Raw genomic sequence first — 26,550 nt, forward strand, 5'->3', positions numbered from 1 at the left:
TTTGCCTTGAGACCCCTGTCCACTCTCGCCCTTCATTCACCTGTCCAATGCCTCTGAATGCCTTTGTGGATTCCCTCTGTACCATCCAGTATGGTAGTCTAGACTAAGATTTCATAACTCTATGTCTCTTAGGTTCATAGGTAGACAATGAGCTTATAGACTAACTGACTATCAAGAAGCTTAGCCACATCACTTCAAAGTATTATGAGCCAAATTGCCTGAGGAAGCCTACAAGGTGAAAGCGCTTGCCAGTTTTTTGTCAATAAAGTGTTCATATTTACAAGATTATATCACTGTGGTCCTTTCAAAAGTGCATTTTGGACAGCTGTTTCCATTTGTAATGAGGTGAAGACCGAACTTCAACACATAATAGCTTGTGTTGTTTAACTGTGGAACAATTTTCTGTTTGGTGAGGTGAAAACCGACCTGTTAACTCAAAAATTTACTGGGATCTAAACAGCCGGTGTGTTTCTCTGACTATTTTACAGTAAACTGTTTGCAGAAGGCGTGAAACTCTAACAGCTGCTATCTTAACAGACAGTTATTGTCCAACACAAACTTGCTTTTGGCTATCAATTTGGATGGTTACCATCAATTATCAGAGGCGTTTATTCCAATTCGCTTTCCACTAACCGTAAGTAAAAAACTGAAACAGGAATAGTGACTGTTGCTCTGCCAAGGTGTCTTGCCATTTTTTAACTAACAAACCTTACTGTTATTATCGAGACACTAAATATAGCAGCTATTTTTTACCTGATACTTGTTAAAATGTTTACAGGCAACACTATTTGGTAATTGTAATAAAATCTGTTTACAAGTAAATGTTAAAAGAAAAAACTCAGTTGCATCAAGTACAGCCAATAAATGGGCTATAGTATACATATAGTTCAAATCAATTGTGCAGCAGGGGGTAAATGCCTACTAGTGGTAGTAAACAGCAAACGCTTTATAAACAATTATCAAATCAGACAGGGGTCTATAGTTTGGTAACCTAATAAAATAAATGTATAACCAAAGTGTTGGGCTGACTTACATTCTATTCTCACAGTATAAAGCAGATAAATAGTGCTACAGTACTACAGGGGGAGGGAGGGGTATTTTCTCAGGGAGGGATATTTTCTCAGTTTTACACTGAATGTATAAGCAGTATTGCACAAGAGTCAGAAATAAAGCTACAAGAAAAATTATATCTCATTCCTTCTTGACAATACTCATTTAGGGAAAAAAAAAACAAAACAGGTATTAGTGCATTAGAAATATTGGTAAACAGATTGAACCTGACAGAATAAGATATTTTACAAGTTGCTAATAGCTATCATTCTAGTTATTATTGCATTGTTTAGTATTAAATTGTATTTACAACCTGTTAAGCTGCAAAGTTATACAAGAGATGACTTAAAATTGCTTTATTAAAGCTATACAAGAGAAAGTAAAGATATGTAAAAATTGAACAAGAATGGTCACTATTTTTAATATGTTTTTGGCAAGACAATGTTGGTATGCAAAAAGCATAGTTTCTTCTGGTGTCAATTCCACTAGATACTTCTAAAGAGACATAAAAGTTTTCCAAATGTACTTTATAGTCTTTGTATGTACAAATGCAGAAAAATTCAGTACAAATAATAGTCTTTGTATATACAAATGCAGAAGAATTCAGTACAAATAAAATTAATATCTAGTAATAAAATGCATGAATAGCAAACAGTCTGTGTAAATACATACTGTACAGAATACATTGTAATAAGTTTAAAAGTAATTTGTCAAGCTGTAATACCACTGGTTTTACCCCAGTAAAATAATTGCTTTCAAATATTTTTTATCTAAGCCCAGTTCAGTATTTTACCAAGATGTTAATGAGCAGTTCAAAAACATGATCACATTGTTATGGTTAAAATGACATTGAAACTATATATTTTCAGCAGTGTATAAATGCTTGCAGTCGCACATGGTTCTTGTCTCTTATAGTTAATTCAACAGTTGCAAAGAGTTAATGAAACAGTTCTAAGTCATAAATTGAATTCTGTGATTGCAAAAGAATAAATTGATCAAGTTAAAAAAAAAATAACATTAAAGCAGACACAGCTCATAACTGATAAAATAATTTCACAGAATGGTCTGCAAAAGAAAAAGTTGTTAAATACATTCAATTTGGTAGTAATACTTTAATATAATTGTATTAACTATGTAAAATTGCATTTTGATTTATTGTATCAAAAGACTAAAGGTTTGTTTCTTGTGTTCTGTATATAATGTGATCAAAAAATACATATCAGTATAAAATGTTTTGAGTATGTTTAAAAACAGAGGGAATTGTTAGATATTATGAATATAAGGCTGAAATTAATTCTGTTGTAAATATGCTGAAAGAAAAAGCTTGCTTAAATGCAGAAACAGAGTTTAGTAATATGTGATCAGCAACCATACTAAATGACCTTGGCTTAAAAAATAAGTAACTTGCTTATGAGTGTATTACACACACATCAAGAAAGCTGACTTCTTACAGATGTGACAAGGATGTAATTTGCTTTCTTTAAAGAACTGACAACAGGACATGTTTTTCTAAGAAAGTTTAAGAATATGTTTTTCTAATCCACAAGACGTTTCCTTGAAGACAGTTTACTTATCAGCATTTGCACAAAAACAGATGTGTCAGCATTTGCGTCAAGGCAGTATCTTTCCAAAACCAAGAGGGTGTGTGTTTAACTAAAATATATATAAAGTCTGTATTAAATCCAGTTTTGTTAGGGGTATGGTAGGGACACATTTGTTGTCCTGAGGTAAATGTTATATCTCTCACATCATCTGTACTATATGAGAAGTAAAGTGGAACAGTACTTTAAGCTGCAACGTTACTCCATTTGGTTTATTATAAAAAGTTATTTGCTATTGCTCTAAAGTTGATGCTGCAAAGTATATTCTCTCATCAGTGTATATTCTGCAAGTTTCTGTATGCAACAGACTGTGAATGCAACTATAACCAGACTTTGATTCCAGCCAGCAAGACTGAGTGCCTTAAGAAGACTTCAAATCCCACAGCAAGCAGCAAGTAAGAAGCACCATATAATTTTTCAGCCTTCAGATTGTTTTTCTCTTCAAACATGCCATAACATATATTTAGATTGTCCAGTAATTCAGTGCTATCATTGCACTGAGCTGACTTGGTCTTGTAGTCAGCTGTTGAATACCCTGCCACAGGCTTCTTGAGCCTTTTGCATCCTCAAAGCAGGCCTGTATTCTCTTTCCATATTCCTTCTTGGCCTCCTTGATACCCTTTTTTAGATTAGCCCTTGTCACACTTAGACGCTTCTTATCCTTTGCCCTGAAAGCAGTGTTTCTTGCCCTCAGCAACTCATACACCTTGCTGTACAGCCATGGTTTTTGGTTGGCTCTTACTTTAATATTTTTGATGTTTGTTACATCCTCCATACATTTAGATATATAATTTATAGTTGTCTCAATATATTCATCTATGTTTTCCAGATTGTTCACCGTGGCTGCCTCCCTGAAGACATCCCAGTTTTTGGTATCAAAGCAGTCCCTGAGACTTTCCATGGCTCCTTCATGCCAGACCCTGATTTGTTTCACTGTGGGCTTATCTCTAATCAAGAGAGGTTTTTTAAGCTGGTATTAGTTTTATGGAGATATGATCAGAGCCACCCAAGTTTGGTTGTTGTACAGCTCTGTATGCCTCTTTTATGTTAATGTTAGCCTTGTCCAGAGTATTTGCTTCCCTTGTGGAAAGATTCCCAGCTTGGTAGTAATTGGGTAGCACCTCCCTGAGATCTGCTTTGTTGAAGTCACCAGCTATCATAAATGCACAGTCAGAATTCTTGCATTGCAGCTTACATATAGAATTATGCAGTATATTCAGTGCTATTGTGATGTTAGCACTTGGTATATATACAGCTGCTGCATAGACGCCATTTAGTTCTCTGGGCACATAAAAAGGTCTGCATTTCAGTATCAGAAATTCCACATTTACAGAGCAATGTTCATTCACAATGTTACAGTTTTTGCCCAAACTATCATTCACAAAAATGCACACACCACCTCCTTTAGCTTTTTCACACAGAGCTAGTTTCCTATCAGCTCTGAACAAAGTGAAACCATCAAGGCTTACAGCACTGTCACTAATCTTGTTATTTAACCAAGCTTCTGTAAAGATTAACAGACAGGAATTTCTCACCTTGTCTGTGGTGTTGAGCTCTAGCCTGAGAAAGACCATCTTGTTGTCTAATGAGCATACATTTGCTAACAGAATTGAGGGAAGTGCGAGCCTGTGAGGGTTTATTTTCAATCTGTCAGTAATTCCAGCACTGCAACCTCTTTTCCTGATTCTGTTACATCTCTTCCTTTTGGGTCTCATCCTGATTGTTCCAGAACCATCCATTTCCTTATTTAGGTACTCTGAAGTTTGTTTGGTTAGGATGTTGAGTTCCAGCAGTTCTGTGAGTGTTGTAAGCCCCAAATGTTCCATAGTAAGCAGGGAATCCAGCCAAACTGATGGCACAATCGGTTACCTGATTTCCAGAAGTTTATTGATGCTGTAAGTTACTGTAACATTATTTAAATGACTAGAAAATTATTTTCACATTTTCTTGCCAGAAAAATAAAACAGATTAAGTAATCCTGCATCACGAGCTAACACAGCCCCAGTCTTCCAAGGAGCTGCTATTTTTTTTTTTATTGACATACATACCCAAATCTCTGATGAGATGACCATGTCCTTTTTCTGGGGTCATTTATATGGTATGAGGCTGAGTTGCTGGGTTTCCCAAAGGTAACAATATTGACTTCTTGGCATTAAGGGTGATCCCAGGATACTAGTCCTTGCTAGAGTATTTTAATGTCAGAAGGAGATTTGACAACCATACCCAATTTGCTATCACTGGCAAATTTAGTCAGTCATTGTCCTTTGACTTATGTTTCACATCAGAGAAATGGATGCCCAGGAGGAAGACACCCAGGACAGAGCCTTACAGGACACCACATGTGATAATTCTTTGACTATAGGAAGTACCCCCAGCCTATACAGTATTAGATCTAACAGTAAACCTGTTAGCTCTGTAATGGATTGAGTAAGCCTTTATATTAAGCTTGGTGAATTTATCAATAACACCTCCATGGAGGGTGGTTGTTGTTGTTTGTCTTTTCGGCTTTTCCCGGTTAGTGGTATTAAAGATTTTAACCTGGCCAGGGTAAGTAGTGTGGACAGTATTAGTTTTCATCCAGGGTCTCAATAACCCTTTTAGAGAAATCAGCTAGCCTGAGTAGGCACTATTTACCTTATACAAATCCGAAATGGTTGGAATTAAGGAACTAAAGTTTTCATATGTCATCATTTATTAGGGCTACAATTTTATGTTCCATAATTTTGCAGATTATACTATTGAGGCTAAAAGATCTATAATTGCCAGAGTCTGTTGTGGAGTTGCACTTCTATAGTAGACCCACAGTGGTTATTCTTCATGTATTTGAGAAATAAACTGTAAGAAGATTTAGGTTTAAGAGGTATAGGAGGGGTTTGGCTATCAACACTTATCAACATACAGCCAGGAATAAAGCACCACACTGTAGAACAAACCAGACCTCACACTGTAAGTTCCAGGCCAGATGAATTCACTCAGTTTAGTACACAAAGTGATTTACTCTGAAAAGGCTTTTCTGAAAGCCGAGGTGGCAGAGAAGTGTTACTTGTTCTTAATGGTATAAGAGTTTGAAGTGTTGCTGTTAACTTTTACTGCAGAAGTTATTTTTTTATTTTAATACATCAATCTGTGTACTAAACTGAATGAATTCATCTGGCCTGGAATTTGTGGTGTCAGATACAGCCGGGAATGTTATTGGGATCCACAGAGCATGTATTCTAGGTTTTGGAAAGTGCAGACAGAATATGATCCAGAATGATTTTGGAAAAGGAGATTGACAGAGAGAGGAGAACAATGGGATCAGTAGGCAAAGTGAAATTACAACTACATTTGCCTGGAAGGATATTCACAGTAGCTCTGCCTCCAGCATCAGAGTAGGAGGAAATGTTTTATGAGATCTCTGTACAGTGCAGTTTTTTTACTTCTGAGTTACCTGAAATTACTAAAGGAGGCATTTTCATTGCTTTTCTGGTAATGGTGGCAAACTCAAGCTCATAACTGGCCTTGTATTTCTTAACAGTATGCTTAAGGGTTCTACTTGCCTCATTTATATCCCTTTTATACTGGCTTAATTGTGATTTTTTTTTATAGACAGCTAGAAGCTTTCTGCTTTGTTGTCAAGTTTCCTGGAAAGAATTGCATCATATGGGTTAAATTTTTAACTTAGATCTTATGATGGACAGAAATGGACATCTCAACAGAGCTATCTAAAAGGGAGTAACATTTTTCAGGTGTATGCAGTAGCATTAGGTTTGGGGTTACTTTGGGAATTATGGCATTTGTAATTATCAGGAAGGACAGTAACTAGTAAGTAAACTGGTTTGGAGTAATTCCTAAATACAGTAAGGTTCTTATGTAAAACTATTGCATATCTAGGAAGTAACTGTCTCTACAGTCTGATGCTCATGCCTTTCTCTCCAGGGTGACTCCCTTCAAATGTCCATGATGTGATATTTCATACTCATATTGAGTCCATCTTGTCTTTTTGGGCTTTAGTGAGAACAGCTGTCGCACACTCTTCTGATGACTTTCCTCTGTATTCCTTTCTGGAGCCTGAAGTCCTGTATATCCAGAACTGCGTGGTACTGCTCAAGGTGTGACCCAGCTAGGGTTAGGTAAAGTGGGGACATTACGTTTTTGCTTCTGGAGGCTTACATGTTAGGGATACAGCACAGCCTTATGTTTGCTGCTGTTACTGCCCTTTCAGTCTTCTCCAGGTTGTCACCACCTCCAGTCATTTTCCTGCAGTGACATTGTCAGTTCCAGTTCCCCCAGCTGATGCTTTGCACCCAGGATAGCTAGTATTTCTCCAAAATGGCAAATTTTGTAAAATTTGCCATTTTTGAATAAAACACTCTATGCAAACATGCAGAATTGAAATTCCTAGAACAGTATGCTAGAATAACATGGCAGGATGGTTTTGTAGCACACATTTTTCTGATTCGTCCAACTCAAACAATGTTACTCAGATATTAACAATGTATGACAGCAGTGCTAAGTGATATTATAGTTGGGACGTAGATATCTTTGATATGTATTGTACCTAGGTGTAAAAGATGCTGATAATCTCTTTTTTACTGATAGCACAGGCAGCAGGTACATTTAATCATACTGTTGTGAACTCAACATATCTACAGACACAAGTTCTGAGACATGGTGATGATACTCTGGGGTAATAAGCACATGATTCAGAAAAGTCCTTTGTGTTGCCAGAATTTTTTTATACTAGATTGTCGTGCTATAAAATGGGAACAGTTACTCTAAATGGTCACAAAAACAAGGACTGAGCATTGTAAATGCATATTGTTAATTCTAGACTTTTACTATCTGTTTAAGAAGACAACATATTCTTCTCTTACAGTACATTAATTCTATGTCCTTACATGAGAATGGAATTTATTCAGAAAAAAAATGACAATGCCTGCTTTTAAACCTTCCATACTAAGAAAACTGAAGTTTTTATGGATTGTATTTTATGTTGAGATGAATATTAGTAAAACATTTTTAGAAATGCTGACTTTCTGGTCCAAAGAGCCATGTATTACTTTTTATACCAGTACTGATGTGCTGAAAGGTAACTTTTTAACCTATAATCTGTACCATAATTTCTGTTCAAGCAGTTTATTAGTTTTAACATATTAATTTGTAGGATCCACTAAAATGTGTTACATCAATTTAAAATGTTAAGATAATATTTGTTTTGAATACTAACAGAGACAAAGTTAATCACAGAGCATACTATGTATAGCATTGTAGATAACTGAGTGTATGAATGAATACTAACAGAGACCAGATCAAAATCAAGAAACATATAAAGAAAGAAACCAAACAAATAGTATACGGTACAGTGTTAGTCAGGCCTATTTTAATAGTTACTCTCAAGCAACCAGAAACTACAGTTATCCAGCATCTACCAGTCCCCATGGGTATTGGTTAACCGAGAGTTTACTCTACATAGATACATTGTTCACTGCAGTAGCTGCACGTCTAATGGGCTTGAGCCAAAGTTTAAACTACTTTAGAGAGGAAGATTGTGAAAGTACTGGGAGGGAGAATAGATTATCCGGGAGAACTACAAGGGCAGAACCAGGTGGATTTGAGATGTTCTTTTGTTTTAAAGAAAGAATAGTTGGGAGTGTTTTGAATGTGTTGTGGTAGAGTATTTCAGGTCCTGGCTATTTTATTAGAATAGAGGGAGTTGCCATGGTAGTTGTGAGACTGGGTTATTTTTAGCATAAGCCTGTCTGAAGATCTAAGGGACCTGGTGCTGACCTGTGGTTGGACTAGGGTGGAAAGTGCAGGGCATTGACCAGGGTTGTGAATGATTTGGTATGTAAAGGTAAGTCGGTTTAATGTTAAAAGGCTGGGGAGCTCAAGCCAGTTCAGTTGTTGGAGAGCAGAACAGTGATGAGATTTATGGGGATGATTGCTGGCAAATTTTGCAATTTTATTATAGCAGGATACTAGATTGTTAAAGTCGGCCTTGCGCAGGTTTGTAAATATGTGTGAGCAGTACAGCAGGGTAGATCGAAGTTAAGATCTAGTAGTGGCTAGTCTGGCTTGGTTTGTTAGGAAATGTCTTGCACAGTAGAGAGATCTAGTTTGGCATGGACTTTTTTGATTGCCAGAGAAATGTTAATATCAAATTTCAGCCTGTCATCTATAGTTACACATAGGAGTTTGGTATGGTTTGTAGGTTTTTTGGTTCCATTGGTGGAATGAATTAAGAGTGGTGGAGAGTGGGGATTGGAAGGTTTGTTGGTGAAAATCATTATAGGTTCATAGGTTCATAGGTAGGTACTAGGCTATCAGCCTGAGGGCCAAAGCAAGCCTAGCCAACAGTGTACCATGTTATGTTAAATTCCTGCCCCTCTATCGAGCAGTGCCCCAGACATAAGCCCAGGGGTGAATTTCCTATCACCCATCCACTTATCAAGGTTTTTCTTGAATATTGCTAATGATGAGCTCTGCTTGATGTGGATGGGAATCTTGTTCCAGAGCATGGGAAGTCTCTGGGTCACAAATCTATCCCTCCAGCATGTCCTATTTATTGCTGTGGTGAGGTTTAGGTCCCTAGAACATGTAGCTTGGGGAGACTGGGATTTCTTTAAGTGGAGCATGTCCAACAATTCCGGGTTTGACATAGCTTTGTATGTCAGACAGAGGTCTTCTCAGAGTAAGAGGTATGCGACCGAGTAGAGTTTGAGTTTTTTGAGCCGGTCGACATAGGGCAATTGTTTGAGGCCAGCGATCTTCTTGGTGAGGTACTTTTGGGGCTTCTCAAGTTGTTGTAGGTGTCTTGTGAGGTACATCCCAAATGGGGCATTGTATTCATTGAGAGGTCTGATAAGTGATGAGTAGGGGGAATGATGACTTCCTTATTTCTAGATGCAAACCCTTTTCTATTAAGTGGGCCACGTGGAAAGATTTTCTGACCACTGTGGCAATGTGGTTATCAAAGGAGAGGTTGCTATCCACTTGGGTCCCAAGGTCTCTTATCACACTTTCTGTGTTGAGTGAACTTCCCCCTATTTGGTAATTCATGGGTACAGTGTTTTTGCCAAAGGGAATAACAATGCACTTTTTGGCATTTAGTTTAAGGCCATGATTTTGACACCAGATGTCAGTCTCAGTGAGGCCCTTTTGCAGGATGTCTACGTTGGCAGGGGAATCAATAATGGCACCCAGTTTGCAGTCATCTGCGAACTTGGTTAGCCATAGACCCTTGGTGTTCGCTTGCACTTCAGAGAAGTATATACCGAAGAGGAAGGAGGGGTCTCAGGACTGAACCCTGGGGCACTCCACTTGTCACTAGTTTGAAGTCGGATCTGGAGTCAGAAACTCTTACAGTGTGAGTTCTGTCCATGAGCCAGTTGGCCACCCATCTCGTGATGTAAGGGTTTATGTTAAGGTTGGTGAGTTTATCAACGATTCCTGAATGAGGGATAGTGTCAAAGGCTTTAGCGAGGTCCAGGTAGGCTGTGTGGACTACCTTGCCCTCGTCTATGGCCTTTGTAACTGTTTCAAAGAAGTCTACCAGGTTTAAGAGACATGACCTACCTTTTACAAATCCGAATTGGGTAGCATCCAGAGTTTGGAGGTTACCTATATCTTTGTTTATGAGTTCCATGATGATACGCACCATGGCCATAGAGACCAGGCTTATCAGGCTAATAGGTCTATAGTTCCTAGGGTCTGTGGTGGTTCCTCCTTTGTGGAGTGGGATAACCGTTGCTGTGCACCATTCTGTGGGCACATAGCCTGTGGTGAGGCTGTGGTTGAACATGGATTTTAGGTAGGGGGCTAGTTCATTTTGGAATACGCAGCCTGGGATGTTGTCCGGTCCCATGGATGCTGTGTTTTTGGCTTTAGAGAGTGCTGTTTTTGTCTGTTTGTTTGTGATTGCCAGGGCTCTCAACCATCTGGTATAGTTATGGACCCTTTGAGGGGTGAGGGGGGAGTAAAGTTTGCACTTTAGAGTGAACCTATCTGCCAATATGTTGGCAATATCAGTTGGCTCTGTATATTTTGTGCCGTTCTGTTGTAGCTTGGTGCAGATCGGGGTGTTGCCATGGAGATTCTTTACATAGCTAAAGAATGCCTTGTGGTTGTCTTTGGAATCTGTGGCAATTTTTCTTTCAAGATTAGCTTTGAAGGATTTTATGAGAGATCTTAGTTTCTTACTGAGGCTCGTCAGTGAGTTCCTCCATACCTGGGTTTTTACTCTCTTTTGCAACAGTTTCTTCCTTCATTTGTAGAGTTTGTTAATGGCAGGGGACCACCAGATCAGCTTCCTTTTTTGGAGGATAACATCTTGGCTTTGTCAGGGATAGCACAATCCATGCACTCAGTCACCCATGTTGGTAATGAACAGGTCCAGAATACTGTTGCCCCTGGTGGGGGCGTTGACAAGTTGATCCAGGGCGTTAGAGTTTATGAGCTCCAGGAATCATTAGCTTGGTCTTATTAGGGATGAGAATGAGATGGTGGTTAGATAAGTAAGTTTCTATTTCCTGAGGTAATTTTTGAGTCTTATCTTGAATTTCTTCGGGGGAGGGGGCAGAGCAGATGAGGGATCTATCATCTGTGTATTGTATGATTGTAGTGAGTTGGGTTGCTGAGTTTATACTGTTAGTAAATAGGATAAAGAGGAGGAATCCGAGCATGGATCCTTGGGGTACACCAGTGGACACTGACAGTAGAGGAGAGAGTTTGTCCTTTCATTTGGTGGCCTGCTTATGGTCTTATAGGTAGCTATGAAACCATGTAAATGTTGATGAACTGAGATTGTAAGTGGCAAGTTTATTTAGAAGAAGTTGGTGGGAGACAATGTCAAATGCCTTTGACATGTCAAGGAAAATTATTGACACTAGGAGACCATTGTTCTTAATGTGATGAATAGTGTCTGTAAATGATATTAAGGCTGTGTTAGTGCTATGCTTAGGTCTAAACCCATGCTAGACATGGAATAGTAGGTTGTTAGTGGTGAGGTGATTTTGGAGTTGCTGGTGAATACATTTCTCTAGGATTTTACCTATGGGTGGGAGGATGGCTATGGGATGGTAGTTTGAGATATCTCTAGAGGGGCCACCCTTGTTGAGGGGGATGATGTGAGAGATTTTCCAGAGGTGAGGTACATATTGTTCAGAGACAGAACGATTGATAAGGATAGAGATAGTAAAGGTGATAGATGGAGCAGCGATTTTTAAGAGTTCGTTGGGGAGTTGGCTGGCAGCAAGGCAGCAAGGTAGCAAGGTGTAAGTTTGCTGAGGAGCTTTTTTATATATGAAGTTTGGATAGGTTTAAAGGAGAAAGAGTTAGCAGTACAAGAGGAAGAGGAGGGGACTGTGAGAGGTAGGTTTTGGTGATTATTTAGTAGAGAGATGATCGAGTTAATAAAATGAGACTTGAATTGAGATGCTAAGGATTTGGAGGTATTGGATGTGGAAGGTGTGGGGGTGGAGGTTTTACCAGGGTTTAGGAGGTAGTTAGTAGACTGACAGAATTTACGAGGGTTGTGTAGGAACTTCTGTTGAGAGGTTTGGAAGTAGTATTTTTTGTCATTATTTATACTTTTCTTTGTTTGGTTTCTTAATTGCTGATATGAGGTGAGATCGTTTTTGTTTTTGGTGAATTGGTACAGGGCTTTTGCTCTATCTTTTTGTTTGATAAGAAGTTTAGTGTCATTAGAAAAACATGGTAACTGTTTGGATTTGGTATATATTTTTCTTATGGGAGCCAGGCTATTTAGTATGTCAAGAAACTTGTTATTAAAGAATTCCACTGCAAGGTCCAGTTTGAGGCTTTTTAGTGGTGACCAGTTGCGATGCTGTAGCAATAGGTTGAAAGTAACGGGGAAAATTTTTTCTTACAGTGAATGTATTTGAAGGGAATAATTGACTGGGTTTGAATTCTTTTTCTTAGAAGAAAAGTGGGGGCATGGTCACTAAGGCTGATTGGAAGGCAGCTTGCTTGATAGCTCAGGTTAAGTTTGTTGGTTAAAATCCAGTCAAGTAGAGACTCTTTTTGAGAATGTTTGTCGGTACTTGTGGGACAGTTAATAATCTGGGTATAGTTGTAAAGATTGATAAAGCTAGTGCGACAGTTGGAAGAGCAGGAAAGCCAGTCAAGATTAAAGTCACCTAGGATGATAGTTTCTTGACTGAAAGTGGAGGTGGACCAGGAGAGATGTTCAGTGCTGGGAAGATTGTTTCCTGGGGGCAGGTAAATGGCTATGATAATTATGGCTTTGTGTGGATTCATTTGTAGACATGTAATGAGTATTTCAGTGTTGGCGATGGCTGGTGGGATTGTGTTTAGTTTTTCTACTTTAAGAGAGTCTTTGAACATGACAGCTATACCACCACCTCTTTTGTTTAGTCTAGCCTTCCTTATTATGTTACAACTTTGGAGAGTAATTTTGTGGTCTTTGACATGTGGTTTTAACCAAGTTTCAGTTAAGACAGCTAAGTAAGGAGAGTAGGTGGATAGGATAGCATGAAATTCTGTGATTTTATTAATTAAGCTTCTGAGAAAGTTGGTAATTAGTAGATCAGATTTGGAAATGACTGGTAATGAGGGTTGTATATTAGTTGTAGAAATGTTGTGGTCCAAGGTACACTTCAATTGGGTTAGGGAGGAACTCTGCTTCACATGGATGGGGAACCTGTTCCAGAGAGGGAGTAGTCTCTGGGATACATATCTGTCTATCCAGCAGGTCCTATTTATATCACAGGTAAGGTTTAAGTCTTTAGAATGGGTAATTCTGGTGATGTTTGCTTTGTGGATATGCAGGAGGACCATCAGAGTGTGGTCTGACAATGCCCTGTATGCCAGGCATAGATCTCTGCTCAAAAGCCTGTAGGAGACAGAATTCAGGGATAGGGGCTTGAGGCGGTCTACATAGGAGATTTTACTTATGCTCTGTGTTCTTTTAGTGAGAAACCTCTGTGGACATTCCAGTTGTTGGATATGCCTGGTTAGGTATATACCAAAAGGGGCACTGTACTCAATGATAGGTCTGATGAATACTGAATACAGTGGAACAATGACTTGGACCTAGATAACATACCTAAGGCTGAAAAAGGACCATTCTTTATAGTCGACCCTGATCTGGAACTTTATGAGGTAACTTTGATTTACATTAGGAATTGTAGACCCCTGCAGATTAAAATAGTTCAGCTAAAAGAATAAAATACTGAAAGGACTATTTTACAAAGGATTCAACCTGAGTAGTTAGCTCTGCCTTATACAGAGAGTAACTACCTAAGATCATTGGCAAGTAATAATTCACCATAAGACAGATCTTTAAAAGCTCTCAAGCTCTTACCATAACAGTAAATTCTTGGGATAATCTCTTGCAGTAGATCCCAGAGTCACTCCCTAGGATTTAGAAAGATTCTCACTGCTCATGTAAATTGCCTTTAGCAGGTAGGTCAACTTATGCAGCAATGAGAATACGTGATTTAGAGACAGCTTTGGCCACAGTGAGAAACACCTCATTTTCATTAGCATATCTCTAAATGACCATCATTTAACATTAGCACTGTCAGATCTGATTATGGTAACATTTTCCCTGGTAGCCAATGCATGGCATGGACAAAGGCACCCCCAACACACACAAACACACTCACACACCCACCTACACACACACACACACACACACACACACACACACACACACACACACACACACACACACATGCATCCAGTTTTACTGAATTGACCTGCACTACAGCTGCTTCTGTATGAATGAATTGGCAAGAACCATCTTTTGAGTGTTCCCTTTTTCCTCCAACAGTGGAGAATTATGCAGCCTAGCAGGGTATATTGGGAGCTGAAGGCATTTCTAGTGGAGAGCATATGGCTAATTAACATTAACTGCTCCCTCAGAATGCTTCATTAGCATTCGCCTCAACCAGCAGGACCACCCTCCATGCTGAGGCCTCATCCAATGGGGAAACCAGTGGTAGGGCAATCTAAGAATCACAAAAGCTTACCATGAGTGGAAAAACAAACATCTTAAAGCTTCCCCTCACAGTAAGCCTTTCTGAATCCCAGGAGCTGCCATTTTTACATATAAAGTGGCTTCATAATAGCTGTAGCTGAGATGGCTATTTAAGCTTCTGATGGATCTTGTCTGTAGCTGACCTATTGCAAAATATTTGACCTTCTGCAAGCAGTCCTTTAAATATTTAGCATTAGGGTCATTTTATACTGAACTAATGTTTTACTTTCCAGTGATTTCATGTTTATTTATATAGTTCTGTTTCTGTTACTGCCTTTTCAAAGTGTTGAGACTGAACATGGTTGCAGATTATTAAATTCGTAGTTAAACTGTAAAATACATGAAGTGCCTGTATTGTTATGGACAGTAGTAGGACTACTAGGTTACAAACAATGGAAATACAATGTTTTAACAAAAGCTGTTTATATTATATTAGCTTACTAGATGTACACACATTGGTATAGAAACCTTCAAACATGTCCAATGAAAATAGTGCATGCATACCTTTCCACTTGACAGTACAAGAATTCTGGACAAAGCCAAAAATATTGGTGGACAAATGCCGTGAATGAGGGACAGATTTTAAATACTGCTTTTCTAAACATACACTTGCTAGAATAACAGATTTTACATTTTCTGAGAGATATGAAGTCTGAAACTCAAATGTCTGTCATTCATAACTTCAATCCTTAATGATTTGCTAGAAAATTACAAATTTTACGACGAACACACCAAAATTTGGGGCAAACGTCTGAGCATTCTGCAAAATTCTGTATAGTTGAGAGGTGATACTGCACGCATTTGAGAGAATTAACCTCTTGGTATGGTGCTTGAGTACTTCTCTCACCTAATGCTATAAAATTAATTTTTTAAAAACTGGATGCAACTTGCATGTTTATCAGTTTAACAATTATGCTATCTGATGTATTATTTAACTTATGATGTTTTTTTTTTCTTTGCAGGGAGCTTTTTAATACCATACCTGATTATGCTGATTTTAGAAGGCATGCCTTTGCTTTACCTTGAATTAGCAGTGGGTCAACAGATGAGGAAGGGAAGTGTGGGTTCCTGGAAAATTGTGAGTCCTTATCTTATTGGGGTTGGTGAGTATCCATGCATGCTATATTTCACTGTCTGAAACATCACTGTAGTATGCATAGCAAATAAAATGTATTAAGAGAATGAGTGGCCTCTACATCGCTACTCTGATTGGAGAATGGGCATTCTCCAGCAGGGTGCTAATGTGCAGGTAATGCCCACTTAAAAATGGGACTGCCACTTCATGGCAGCATATTAAGGTTCCTTTGCCAGTTTTTTTCAGTAAATTCCACCACCCCTTGCCTATTCTCATCCTTGTGCTGGATTAGTTCTTACAATACTTTCTGCTACTTTATGAATATAATATTCTGCATGGTTATTGTTATTCTCCTTAAGGATTTGTATCTGAAATCCCAGCCTCTCTTTGTTTATCGAGCCCCCTCCATATCTTCAGCATCCCTTTCCACTCTGAATTCTAGCTTTTTGCTTGTATTATGTATAGGAACCTTAACTGTGTAGCTCTGAAGTACCCCTTCAAATCAGGTAATCTGAAACCACCTTGTTCTACTGGAAGGAAAATTTATCCCACTTGACTCTTGCCCTCTTCCCCTCCCAGATAAAATCCTTCAACTCTTTATTAATTGCTATCTACAACTTTTCCTCTGGTTGATTAAAACATGCCTGATCTGAGTATAAAACGAAAGGGACTAAAAACATTTTCACTGCTTGTATCTTGCTGTCCCTGTTCATAAAACAGAGCATCCAATTTCAAAGTTTTTGTATTATCTGTTGTTTAGTTTCTTCCCACATATCCTTTTCTACCACAACAGAATCCTTTTTAATCCATACTCTTAAATATTTCATTTTATCATGTCCCCATAAATATGGGTATTGCTGAACCAATTTGTGTGTGGACACATAGTTTACAGTTATTGCCTTTGTTTTATCTTTATTAATTTTGTATCCTGAAAAGACTCAAGACTGCCTCAGAATGCTCACAACACTGACATTTCCCTTTATGGTTTTTATCAGGTATAAAATAATATAATCTGCAAATAAAGCCAACTTTTCTTGACTACTGCACCAATTCTATCCTTCAATTTCTGAGTCTCTTATTTACTTTGCCAGTGATTTTAAATATAACACAAATAACAAAGGGGAAAGAGGATACCCCTGTCTGGTTTCTCTGTTCAAACAGAACTTATCCAAAAGGATCCCTCCTACTGTGATTTGCCTCTGATCCATCATATATCCTTCTAATTAACCTTAAAATTTTATCAGGACATGCAAATGCTTCCATTGCCCTACTCATAAAATCCCAGCTTACTCTGTTAAATGTTTTCTCTACATCATGACCCACCAATAACATCAATATTTTCTTACGTTTTGCTTCCCTCAAATGTTCTATAAATTTTATAAAATATTTGCTTCCCCTCCACAAAACCACATTGGTCCATATCTATCAATTTTGGCATCACCTTTGCCATTCTTTTTTGCCATTATAGACATATTAACTTTATAATAATGATTTGAATTGAAATGGACGTTTATGAAGCCAGATCAAATGGGTCTTTACTGTCTTTAGGTATTATAGCCACCACAGCTTTTTTCACCAGGATGTTGGTGCCTTCCTCATTTAAAATACTATTAAACAATATCTTCCAGATCATTGTTATTTTCTTCCCTTCTAACTTCCAAACTTCCACTGGCATACCATCTATTTCTGGAGACTTTCTTGTAAATTGATTATACATCACCATTTTTATGTCATCTCCTCCTTTCTTAATTGTTAGTTGTTGAGCCTCATCTACCTCCTGTAACAGTGGCATATTTAAGCTTTCTATAAACATTTCCATTTGTGCTTTTTCTTGATCTCCCAACGTCTGTTCTTTATACAAATTTTCATAAAATTTCTGAAATACCTTTAATACTTCTACAGGAGCTCTTGTTATTTTTCTTGTTGTAGGCCTCCTAAGTTTATAAACAACCCTTTCTACTTTCTGTTGCCTAAGTCGTTGTGCCAAAAGTTTTTGTACTTTGGAGTTATTATCAAAAAAGAGTTGCTTAACAGCAACCTTTCTAAATGTATGCATATTATCCAGGTATTCCCTTATTTTCTCTTTAGCACTCTGCAGTGACTCCTCCTCCAGTTCTGCAAGATTTCCATTATTTTGTAGTACTTTAAACTTTGTCAGCCCCTCTAAATAATTCTGATTACTTCTTAACCAGATCTCTTTCTCTTTTATTTCTACCCTATTTTTAATGTCCACTTTCATTTTATCCAGTCATTAGCTTTAACTTATGAAGTATTTTCTGTCTTCCCAAATAACACCTGGATAATTTCCATTACCTATTTGTTAAATTAATCTCTTTTTAACAAATAGATAGTGAAACACCAGTGTCTCATCTTTACTTCATTATCCTGCATTTTTATCTTAGTAATTATTGGTACACGATAGTTATTGGATGTGTATCAAAGTTCTCAGTTAAATGGATGTTCCTGTGAAATATAATTTCTATCAACTCTAGCCTGATTATTGTACCTTGGGGAATAATAAGTAAATTCTCTCCAAGTTCCTGCTACTGAATTCACATCTTTCATACCAAATATTTTCAGAAATTTCTTCATAAATCTACCTATTTTTTATATTTCCTCTTCTAGACCCCCCCAGATACATCCTCGTTGTTGCAAATCAAATTCTAGTCCCCACCTATAAGTAATATTCCTTGTTGAAAACTGATTATTTCTCTCATTTTTTAAGCTCAGAAATTGCAGTTTTAGGTGGAATATAAATACATGCCAATGTAATTATCATCCCATGCCAGTAGCCCCTTTACTATTACAAATGTGTCATCATTATTTTTTTCCTCTTCTATCACTACTTGAGCTCCTCTAGCAATTAATATAAGTACTCCTCTTTTCCTTTGTCCCAGACATTCTGTAGAATATCCATCTTGAAATTCTTTCTTTTTCAAATTCACATGCTGAGTTCTTTCAAATGTGTATCCCATAGCTTTGCTATTTGAACTCTGGATTTCTTTTAATTAAGCATTCTTTCCTTTTTGTTTATACCTGTGAGACCATTCACATTCCAAGATAGTTTGGAAAGTGTCACTATTATGGTAAGACATAATTATTCCCAACTATTATATATGGCAGCTTTTTTATGTCTAATTCCAACATTTGTGATACATGCACCCATTAATGTGTTGGCAGCTTAATTCTTTATACATTTTTTTCTTATCATCACCATTGGAACCTGTGAGATATTTTATGACTTTTTGTTTTAATAAAAAAAAAATCAAACAAAAAACAAACACACCTGAAGAACCTATTAACATAATACAAACACGTAACTATGTACACCTTCAGATAATGAGGTTTAACCCTTTTAATAGGAATATTTGTGCCAAATAGACAACTGCTGACACAAGCCATAGTCAGACTGAAACTGGGGTTATCCATACTAAGATGCAAGTTTTTGCATGTGCTTCTACTTACACTAATTGGTGTCTGTTCTTTTTTTATCTTTATTCCTCCTCCCCCAGATCTGAAAACTAATTACATACTTTCAGAAATCATCAACTTTTAGCCTTGAAGAAACCACTGTTCTGTGTTTTGTTGCCCTGTTATCAGCTTATCTCCATGGAAAAGTAGCATAAAAAAGAAAGATGTAGTACTATGTTGTAGCCTAAAGACAACCTGAAGCATTTATTATTAAAGAAAGATGTTTCATTATATTTGCTGTTCTCATATTTAGTTGTTTTCACTTAAAATCTGTTACTTGATTAAGCCAAGGGCCTTAATCCTTTCACCTATGCAAAAGTAAGAGAAAACATCTTAGCTCTACATATATTATGATCAGTGTACTTTTACATCCCCTCTCCCACTGCAACAACCAAATATTACAATGTATTAACTTAAATGGGCTTTTATCTAGCTTTTCTTAATACCAAAAAAGAAGAAAGAAAGAGAAGAGGAAGAAAAAAGACATCTGTTTAATAGCTTTATTATATACAGGAACAAATAAAATAATTTAGTATAAAATATGCAATTTATACTGTGAAAAGTTTCATAGAAATACTGTTAAAAGAAAATAAATCGTTTTACTTACAGTTACCTTTTACCTTCCTCCTCCCTTCCCATCAGAATCCTTCCGAACATTAATAACATAAAGTGAGGCAAATGCTTTCAGTTGCCCACATGTTTAATAAAGTCAACACAAGTCCACTCTTTCCACTTTTTCTTATACAGTTGTATTTTACAAATGTGATTGATGCTTTGCAGTCTTACATTTATTCACTAATTTCCATGTTGCCGGTCTTCTTCCTGTTCATCTCCATCTCCCAACTCCAGATTCTGGTTCAATACCATGGTGTCCCTAAGTCGTCTGGTACACTCCTGAGCTTATCTCTGTCTCTCAAGCATTTTCCTTTGGAACAGTGGTAAAGGTTTCACTGGCAAAATCTCTGTGTGCCTTATTATCTGAAGAATGTGGTGCAGAGTCCTCTTTTGTTAGATGGCTTATTTTCTGTTTGACAAACATTTGCATTCCTCCTTATCCTGTTCTGCATCAAAAATGGCATTGATTCTCCAGGAAAAAATATTCTGAATACAGATGGATACAATAGCTTGAATCCCACAGCTGCCTCTCAGCATTCCCTGATTACTAGAATAAATGTGTTTCTCTTCTGCCTGGTGTACAGTGAATAAATATTTTCCACAAAACTCTACTGTCTTCAACTTTTATTACATTGCCCATTTGCCACAGTTTTGTCAGGATCAATTTTTTCCTGCTGGTAAGTTTGCATATTTATTGGTATAAAGGTATTGGGTGCTTTCTCATGGTCATATTTGGAGCATACACTTGGTGTGCCCTTTGAATTAACAGTTCCTGCTATGGAATACCAGTCCAGTTGCTTATTTCTGCCTTCACAAAGTGAATACAGTCTGTTTCTTCTAGTTTCTCTGGTATAGTAGAAAATTTCAGGTTTTCTCTATTTGCTCTGTCCTCTAATTCTAGCATTTTTGAAACATTTCTTCTTATAGCTTCATAGGTTAGTACTAAGCTAACTGCCCTTGCGAGCCATTTTAAGCTTAGCCAATTATTCCTTGTGAGACTCAAACCCTGCACCTTGTGCTTGTAAGGCAAACACCTTAACCATTAGGCCACCCTCCCAACCAGGAACATTATGGTAGGTACATAACTTCTTAATGTTAAGTTGTCTATCTCGCCTTCATTCTTGCTGTTTGGGACAGCGTCCCTAGCACCTAACACCCTGGGTGGCTCAGTGGAACAGACTCTTCAGACCAGTGGAACCAAAGTCAGCTCTGTTCCAGGAGACCATATCCACCTTGTAATGAGAAATAAAGTTATGAGGGTTTGCCCACGTGGCAGCTACACAGATAGAATCCATGGGCAACCTAGACTGAAAGGCTACGGAGGTGGCTAATGCCCTAGTACAATGACCTTTCAGTTTAATTGGTAAAGTACAGTTTTGCACCTACCATAAATGTAGATGTTTGAGTGCTCATACAGATGCAGTCATCACACCTGGGCCATCCTGCCATCAGGCGGGTCCTTGTCCGGCCAAACTCCAAAGTCCAGGCCCAGCACCGGCCGTCATTGCCTCCTCCCCAGCATCAGTGCGGCAGGGGCACAAAAAAGGCAGCCGACGCCATCCTGCCCAGTCCTTCTCGCCCCAGATATCAGGCGCCCCCAAAAAAGAAGGCAATACATGATGTTATGCAAACATACATAAGTAGATAAATCAAAACAGTAGTTGCAAGCAAATACACCATATAGGAATACCCTAAATAGGTTGTATGTTAAAGGTGTTTGTCATAAGCCCTGTCCTAAGAGGGGATGGAGGGAGGGTAACCTGGACTGCAGCTGTATGAGCACTCGAACATCTACATTTATGGTAGGTACAAAACTGTACCATGTTCATCGTGCATACAGCTGCAATCATCACACTTGGGTAGAATCCCAAAGCTAAGTAAGGGTGGCTGGTACTAAGCGGAATTAGGAGGGGCTAGAATGCCCTGCAGGACTGCGGTGGCAAAGCCCGCTCTAGATTTTGAGTATAGTGGAAGGTGGTAGTGCTTGGTGAAAGAGTGCACTGAACTCCAAGTAGCTGCTTCCAAAATGTCCTTGGTAGGGACCCCCCTGAGGAAAGCTGCTGAGGTAGCTGTAGCCCTGGTGGAGTGGGATCTGATGTATACAGGCACTGATTTTCCATGAAATGAATAACAAAAGCGTATGCAGTGGGCTATCCATTTTGAAATAGTCTGTTTGGAAATAGCCTTTCCTTGAGCACCTGTAGCATAGGACACAAAGAGCTGCTCAGATTTCCTGAATGACTTTGTTCTGTCCAAGTAATAACAAAGTTGCCTGTGAATGTCCAAGGAGTGGAGTAGCCTCTCCCCTTTGTTCTGGGGATTTGAATAAAAGGTAGGTAAATGAATAGTCTGATTCAAAGCCACACTGGATACTACCTTTGGCATAAAGGTAGGGTTGGTTCGTAAGGAAACCCTGTCCTGATGGAAAATGATGAATGGTTGCACAGCCATGAGGGCCTGTAGCTCTGAAACCCTGCATGCTGAGGTAATAGCCAGAAGCAAAGCTGTTTTCCACGACAAGTATTGTAGCTCTGCTGAAGAGGCCGGCTCAAAAGGAGGCAGTGTCAGCTTCTCCAATACGAAGTTGAGGTCCCAAGCTGGAGCTGGTGGTTTCCGTGGGGGTTTTATATTTTTTGCCCCTCTGAGGAACTGCCTTAATAGATGATGTAAGAATAAAGGAGGATCCGTATTGTATTGTGCTGAAGCATGGATCTTGATGGAAGAGAAGGAAAGGCCACTGTTTAACATCTCAGCCAGGTACTGTAAAATCTGAGGTATATTTATTACCCAAGGATTCTGGCCCTTTGATTGATTCCAGGAACAAAATCGTTTCCATTTGGCAGAGTAGGTTTTTCTAGTAGAGGGTCTCCTGGCCTCCAAGATGACATCCTGTACCTCCTTGGAGAGGAGAGTCTGTTGGCAAATTAAGGTATTTTCCATGCAGCTAGATTTAGAGTTCTGAGCTGGCTGTGAAGGATCTTGTAGTTGTGCTGGGACAACAGAAGAGGAACTTGAGGTAGGATCCAAGGTGGTGAGTGAGACAGGTTCTTTAGGAGAGGATACCAATGCTGTCATGGCCAGTCTGGAGCAATGAGAATCATTTGTGGCCTCTCTGCTCTGATTTTTAATAGGACTTTGGTCAGTAGAGGTAGAGGCGGGAAGGCATAGACTGTCAATGCTGTCCAACTGAAAGATAGTGCATCCACTTTTCAGGCCTGTGGATGATAGGTCCTTGAGCAGAATTTTTCCAACTGGTAATTGCTGTGGGAGGCATTGAGCATTCACATACTCAGTCAGCCTTTTCTTTGTTTCATCCTCTGATTTTTGCAGTTTTATCAGCTCATCTGAATATCTGTTTAAAGCTTCTTCCATTTTTCCAACCTGTTGTTATTTGACTTGATATAGTCTTTCAGTGTTTTGTTTATTTTAATCAGCTCTGAGCACATTTAACTTATTTTTCCTCTAGATTACTAGAACCCATGTCATAAACAGCTGCAGGATTCTTCCCAGTCGGTGTTTTCTCTTCACCTTTTCTAGTTGATTTTTTCAGGTTCTGTTAGTTTCTTCTTTTAGGCATCCAGGCAATATACTTACTAACTAGTAAATGAATTTTACTCAAACTGACATTATCTCTGGCTGCAATTTCTCAGTCTGTGTTTTCAAACTGGGAGAGCTGAAGTCAAGCTGTTGATCTGTTTGCAACTATATTGGAAATCCACAAGCTATGTTATCTAAGAGGGTTGTAAGCACCCTACTAACAGTTAGTGAGTCTTTAAAAATGAGATCAATTTGATCCAACTTAATTAAGAACAGCTCCTTACATTTAGGCATCCTAAGGCCCTCCTCATATCCTGTATTTTTGCTTCTTGAAGACGTAGCAATATCTGATGGTCATTATCCTCTCTAAATATGTGAGCATCAGTTTCTTTAATAATTGAACCTCCAATTACTAATACATCATTTCCAACCTGATCAGAAGAATCCTCTACCTCTAATTCAGCAATGTCTACTCTTTCTATTGTTACAAATGGATAATCTTCACCACTCTTATTCATATTAATCTCATTGTTTTCACCACCTACATCATTTGCAAGCATACAACTCTCATTTAGCTGTCTTTGTACTCTCATAGTTTAAACCATGTTATCAACCCCAGTCCTTCATCTCTTTTTTCTTACAATAATGTTCTTTAATCCTTTTAAGTTCCATTTCGATTTATTCCTTTTAGTCTGTCCCTTGCCTATTTTTCTACCTTCTGTTGAAACAATGATGTCAGTTTCTGTAGTCTGAATGCTTTGTGGTTGAACAATGTTATTATTCCTTGCAGTCTGGATATTACATATCAAAGTAGTGCCCTTTTGTTTAGTATATTTTGTTTATCATTATGTATATTAGTCAAGTTTCTTTTTTCCTAGTTAACCTTCTCCATTATTTATTTATTTATTTATTTATTAGTTATTTTCCTACGTGCAGTCTACCAAAGCTCAGAGCTCTTCCCCTGGTTATATGTGGGTGTGATGGACCAATCACCTGAGAATATAGGGACTGCCTTTTAGACCTACAAACAGAACCATTTCAGTTTTCTATTGACCAGAAGGATGAGACGATGAAAATGGAAGCTTGCAAACACCTACTTTTCCAAGCCAACCCCCCCCACACACACACCAAAAAAAAAAAAAAGGCCACTGAACATAATTCAGTGGCAACTCCAACCCCAAACTATGTACATACAAGAAAGGGGGGATGGTAATTGGGTACTGCTAGTAAGGCAGTATGTTCTATGAACATCTACTGTTACATATACAGTAGGTAGGACTTATGCAACTATACCATGTTCAACAAACACAATGCCTTGCTGGCATATGGGTAGATTCCCAAATCTTACCCAACCTGGGAGGAGGAAGGATAAGGATCCAGGAGTCCCTGGAGAATGGTTCTAGTGAAGACTGCTCTGGATTTAGAAAAGGCATCCAGCTTCTAGTGCTTCATAGAGGTATGGACAGAGGACCAAATTACTGCTTCTAGAATACATCTAGGTCCATTCCTTTCCAATATGCCACTAAAGAGGAAAAGGCCCTGGTGGAACGCACCTTTACCTTGCCTAGATTCTCCTTGACATGGTGGGTCTAACAAAAACAATACCATTGTGTAGGAAATAAAAATCGTTCAACCTTCCTAAAGGGTTTTGTTCTGTCAAGGTAGTGCCTGAGCTGCTGATGTAACATCCAAGGTATGAAGTATCTTTTCTCCATTATTCTTAGGTTCTGGAAAGAACACAGGGAGGTTTATAGACTGATTGAGGGTTAATTCTGAGACCACTTTCAGCATGAATATAACACAACCCTATCCCTGTGGAAAATCAGATAAGGTTGCTATACCATGAGACCTTGCAGCTGAGAGACTCACCTTGCAGATGTCAGAGCAATTGGCAAAATGATTTTCCATGTTAAGAACTTCAGATCAGCCTGAGTGGCAGGTTCAAAAGGTGGTAAGGTCAGTTTGTCCAGAACACAGCTAAGATCCCACGAAGGAGGAATTTACTTGTAAGGGGGGGTCTTATATTCAATACTCCTTTCATGATGTGTTTTAACAAAAGGAAAGAAGAAGAGGGGGATCCATTGGCAGACAAGCAGAAATGGCTGCTAAATACACCTTAATGGATGCATATGATAAGCCATCCTGAAGTAGTTCGTATAAATATTTCAAGACCAGAGGGATAGTAACTTAACTGAAATTCTATTCCCATTTAGACATCACTTAGAAAACCTCATCAATTTGTAAACATAAGATTTTCTAGTGGTAGGTTTTCTGGCCTCCTTTAATACCTGCATGAAACAAGTGCATAACTGGAGTCAAGATTTAATCCAAACTGGAGTGCATCCGTCACCAGTGAGACTGTGTGAGTAAATCCAGAGTGTGAGGAAGTCTGTGGTAACTAAACTTAGCCAATACCATTAGAAGGGAGAATCAAGATTGCCCGGGTCAATGGAAAGGGGAAAGGGGGGGGGGGGTTTCACCACAATGATTTTTGCCATTTCTTTCTGTAACTTCAAAAGTACCTTTTGGATCAGTGGAAAGGGTGGAAACACATACAGCACCATACCTGTCCAAGGAAATTAGAGTACATCTGTCTTTCAAGCATGGCTGCAGGGATGTCTGGAACAGAATTTTTCCAGCTGTCTCTTTTGAAATGAGGCAAACAGATCTATTCAGGGCATTCCCCGTCTTGTATCCACTTTCCATTTAGATGAGCTCCCCAAAGCATGTCCGAGGCATCTGTCGTTAGAATCTGACTTGCCTCCTCTGGCGGGGTCAGAGAGTCCCTTGTGTTTAGGTGACATTCCTGAACCACCACAAAAAAAAAATGAATGATGACCATTATTTGATTAATGACAGAGTGCAAAGTGCTGTGTGTGTCCATTTTTGAGCATTTTTGAGATACCATTGTAGCTATTGGGCATTGGGACAAGATGCCAAGCACCAGAATGAAAGATGCCATGAACCTAATGCTTGAAGGACTGTCCTGCAGAGAGCACGGATGAGGATGTAGTTAGACAGTTTTTTTTGTTTGTTTTTGTTTGTTATTGTTGGGCTGCTAAAAAGGCCATCACTTACACAGTACACATCACTTGAACATGTCTTAGACTGGACTTTACTTCGTTCACAGACTGACTTTTATTTCTACCACTGCTATAACATATATTCATGATGCTGTAGAAGGGTCTTCCTTTTCT

At 38.5% G+C, this 26,550-nt stretch overlaps 1 protein-coding gene across 1 annotated transcript in view; it reads left to right on the plus strand.

Annotated features, from left to right (window-relative positions):
* Positions 1–26,550, plus strand: part of LOC122793970 (sodium- and chloride-dependent transporter XTRP3-like) — a 438,952-nt gene that overhangs the window by 59,276 nt on the left and 353,126 nt on the right. The window contains exon 2 of the mRNA XM_044062027.1: positions 15,618–15,758. Within this exon, the coding sequence (XP_043917962.1) occupies positions 15,618–15,758 (141 nt within the window). The remainder of the gene's footprint in view (positions 1–15,617; positions 15,759–26,550) is intronic.

This window comes from Protopterus annectens, chromosome 2.part1 (assembly GCF_019279795.1).
Source record: "Protopterus annectens isolate FY-2018-M chromosome 2.part1, PAN1.0, whole genome shotgun sequence".
Lineage (NCBI taxonomy): Eukaryota > Metazoa > Chordata > Ceratodontiformes > Protopteridae > Protopterus > Protopterus annectens.